Source organism: Trypanosoma conorhini, assembly GCF_003719485.1.
Source record: "Trypanosoma conorhini strain 025E chromosome Unknown Tco_14.4_contig_01172, whole genome shotgun sequence".
Taxonomy (NCBI): domain Eukaryota; phylum Euglenozoa; class Kinetoplastea; order Trypanosomatida; family Trypanosomatidae; genus Trypanosoma; species Trypanosoma conorhini.
The window spans coordinates 1-3,476 of NW_021705270.1; the positions used below are offsets into that span (position 1 = coordinate 1).

At 65.4% G+C, this 3,476-nt stretch overlaps 2 protein-coding genes across 2 annotated transcripts; one reads left to right on the top strand and one right to left on the bottom strand.

Moving 5' to 3' along the window:
- Tco025E_09558 (uncharacterized protein) lies at window positions 1-477 on the top strand (the record flags this gene model as incomplete). The annotated part of the gene is made up of 1 exon (XM_029376372.1): window positions 1-477. A coding segment is annotated over one exon (477 nt), but the record flags the coding sequence as incomplete, so codon positions are not given.
- Window positions 478-741: 264 nt separating this feature from the next.
- Window positions 742-3,366, bottom strand: Tco025E_09559 (uncharacterized protein; the record flags this gene model as incomplete). The annotated part of the gene is made up of 1 exon (XM_029376373.1): window positions 742-3,366. The coding sequence occupies one exon, from the start codon at window positions 3,364-3,366 to the stop codon at window positions 742-744; it is 2,625 nt and encodes an 874-aa protein (XP_029223504.1).
- Window positions 3,367-3,476: the final 110 nt, after the last annotated feature.

Sequence of the window (3,476 nt, forward strand, 5' to 3'; positions counted from 1 at the left end):
GTGCTGGTGTTGACCTCGTTGCTCTCGTTGTCGCCAAGAGCTATCACCGCCGATGGCGCGGACGCCTCCTGCTGCCGCGCAACGAAGCGGAGGACGGCAAACACGCGCTCGAGCTCCGTTGACGGCAACACCCCACGCGCCGGTGCCCCCGGCTTGGTTTGCACATTCGCCTTTGACTTTGTCATCTGGAAGGGCAAGCTTAACCAACGCTCTTCCCAGTACTTTACTCCCACTAGCTTTTTTTTTATTCTCCCTGTGGCCGCCTCCCACTCGCTTGTGGTCTTTTTTCCCTGCTGCCGTTTTACTGCGTCTACCTGGGGCCTCGTCGTCCCCCTGCTTTCGTGGGCTCCCGCCTCGCGGTGTGCGGCGCTAGCAGAAAGAGAGGTGAAGCGAAGGCGGGAGGTGGCTCGCTGCGTGCGTGCGTGCGTGCGTGCGTGCGTGCGTGCGTGCGTGCGTGCGTGCGTGCGTGCGTGGTGAGAGACCCCCACACACACCCCCACCCGTTAAAAGGAAAAAAGCCGTGCGTGTGCGTTCGTCACGTCGTAGGGCACTTCACGCGGAATGTCAGGGTTATTAATGCATGCGTGTGTGTGTGTATATATATATAACGTAGGGGAGGACGGTTACAGTGGCACGTATGCGACATCCCACCAAATGGGGAGGAGGAGGTGTGGGGAAGGTGGAAGAAAGAAACCATAAGCAACAACAAAAGAAAAAGCAAAAAAAGGGACAGCACGGACGTCACTTGGTCACCGTTATAGTGCTGTTCGCCTGCAGCAACGCTGCCACCAGCTCCCTTCGCCGCCACGCGCACAGCGCAATTTCTCGGGGGCAGCTGTCGTCCCGGGAATGTCGCGCAGGCGGGGTTGGCTCTCGCACGTAGAGAGAAAGCGACGGCACGCACCACCAGCGGCGGTACAGGCGCAGCCCACACACCGCCGCGAGAGGGATGGCGTTGCTGCCAAGGCACAGGAACGAGGCGGTGACGACGAGCGTCACCGCCGCCGCGTCCGTGGCAAACACCGTTGTCCGCAGCAGGCGGACCGTGCAGGTGAAAAGCGGCCCCTCCCCCAGCAGCGGCTCAAAGTGCCGCGCAAAGAACGACATCGCTCCCAGGCGCTCCCGCAGCGTCTCCGTGAGGCCGTCGCAGAGAGTGGCGAAGCGGTCACCGGCGTCAGTCAGCAGCGCCGCACGATGAAACGCCAAGGCGCGGCATACGGCCTCCAAGAAGCTCGCGTCAAAGCGGCGCACATCGTCGGGGAAAGAGGCGTTCTGGCGGTAGTTGTGCGCCAACAAGCGCAGCAGTCCACACGCGATGGGGGCGGAATCCATGTGCAGCACCAACGCCGCGTGCAGCAGGTGGCATTGCTGCTCCGAAAAGGACCGGTGTACGGGCTGCAGCCGCTGCACCGCCTCCACCGTGGCCTGGCGGTCGTGAAGGCCCACGCCAAGGAGGTGCCAGACGTCCCTCACCGCGGCCCTCTCCCGTCGTCGCTGCTCCTGCCAGGCGGTCGTCGCCGCCTCAAGGGCCTGCAGGAACGCCTTCACTCGTGCCGCGGAGGGCGCATCGCCGTCGCCTGGGAGCGGGGTCGCCGAAGCAGCCTGGAAAAGGTCCGCGGTGTGGAGCGCCAAGACGCGCTGAAGCGTGGCGGCGAGCGTGGAGGAGGCATTCACCAGAGCCGCGAAACCCACCTCCTGCGGCGCAATGCGAAGCAGCGTCGCAAGCACGAGTCGCACCACCGGGGGGCTGCGTCGGTGCAGGCACACCACCTCCTCCAGCACCTGCACCGCCGACCTGCACCCACGCGGTGGCGGGAGGACAACGTGCTGGAGGCGCAGCAGAAGCGCCTCCACTCGCGCGCTGCTGGCGACGAAATCCGCCGCGCCAAGCCTGCGCCAGAGAGTTGGGTCCAGTGAGGAGGAGAAGAACGACAGTGAGGCGGCGGCGTCCGCGGCCAACGACGGCGAGGAAGCTGGCACTAACGCCAACGACGATGATGTTCGGCGGCAGGCGGCAGGCGGACTGCCGGCCTCAACCAACGCACGCAAAGTCCTCTGCACAGTTCCTCTGAGCTTCTCCACTCTTGCGGCGATCTGCGACCGCAGCAGGAACCGCAGCTTCTCCGGCACGCACGGATAAATCCACACACGCACGCCGCCACCGCCCCGGATCTCCAGTAGAGTCTCTAAGCGAGCATTTTTCCCCACAAGCGGCGCCGCTGCCGCCACAGACATAATGCGCACCACAACCCGCCCCCCCGCACCCACGACGACGCCGTACTCCTGCGCGGGCGTAAAGCGGCTCTTTTGAAACCGCAGGCTGTAGTCAGCGGCGTAGTAGGCGGCATGCGGGTGCGTCGCAGGAACCTCCGCCCACGTCGGCACCGCCGGGTAGTCCGCATCGCCGCGGTTGCGGTGCAGGGCAGGCATGAGGGCGGTCGCACCGGGGTGCGTGGGAAAGAGCAGGACGAACAGTCTCAACGGGTCGCCCTCCGCAAACTGCTGCTCGCAGGAGACACCGCCGTCCATCACCTGCCGCAGTGGCGAAAAACGCGGCTTCGTTGCCGCCCCACCGCCATGATTGTGGAACGCCGCCACGGCTTCCGCAGTGGTCTCACAAAATTCATAAAGGGCTGTCAGCTCCGCGGCTGGCACGGCGGCCATAGTGAGGTCCGTCCCCGCCCTCCCCTCTTTCCCCCCCGGCCTCTCAGTTTCCCACGCCACGGTGCGTTCCGCGAACGCAGCGGAGGAAGAAAAGGAGGAGGCCGTGGCAGCGCCGGTGGTCGCCTCCGACGGCACGGACGCCTCTGCCGGCGATGCTGCGGCCTTCGGCTGCACCAGGCAGTCCACCTCCATGAAATCCCCCGCACGCCGCAGCGGCAGGTGGACGCGCCGCCGCACGCCGCCGCCGGGGAGCAGCTCCGCCAGGCTTGCTGTACAGCTCCCCACATCCAACGCACACGCCGCGGCGCCTTTCCCGCCAGGCTGCCGCCTCCTGCGGAGAAGCAACCGCAGCTTCATGTGCAGCTGCCGCGCCTCATACCGCGCCTCCTCCCGCCCCCGCCCGCGAGCGGGCTTCCGGCGCAGCCTCTCCTGGAGAACTATTTCGTGGGACGGCCCCAGCGTCAGGAGCGTTCGGCCACGCCCCTGCCCTCCCGCGCCCTCCAGAGGAGACTCCGTCACGTCTGCCGGGAACAACGCCCGCCCCGTCTGTGCCGAACCAACGGCCCACCTCACGAGAAGCTCCGCCCTCGGCTCGTACTTCTCCACGGCGTTGTCGCGCGCCAACTGCGGCTGGCGGACAGTTATCTGCCGCAGCGTCAAATAAAATACATAACTCTCGCACGACCCTCGAAGAGCAGTCATACACGAAGGCACATGCATGTCCAGCACACGGGCGCGACGAATAATACGTAGCGCCGCGTAGATACCACACACTGCTACACAAGAGCGGAGTCACGTAGAAGAAAAGTAGG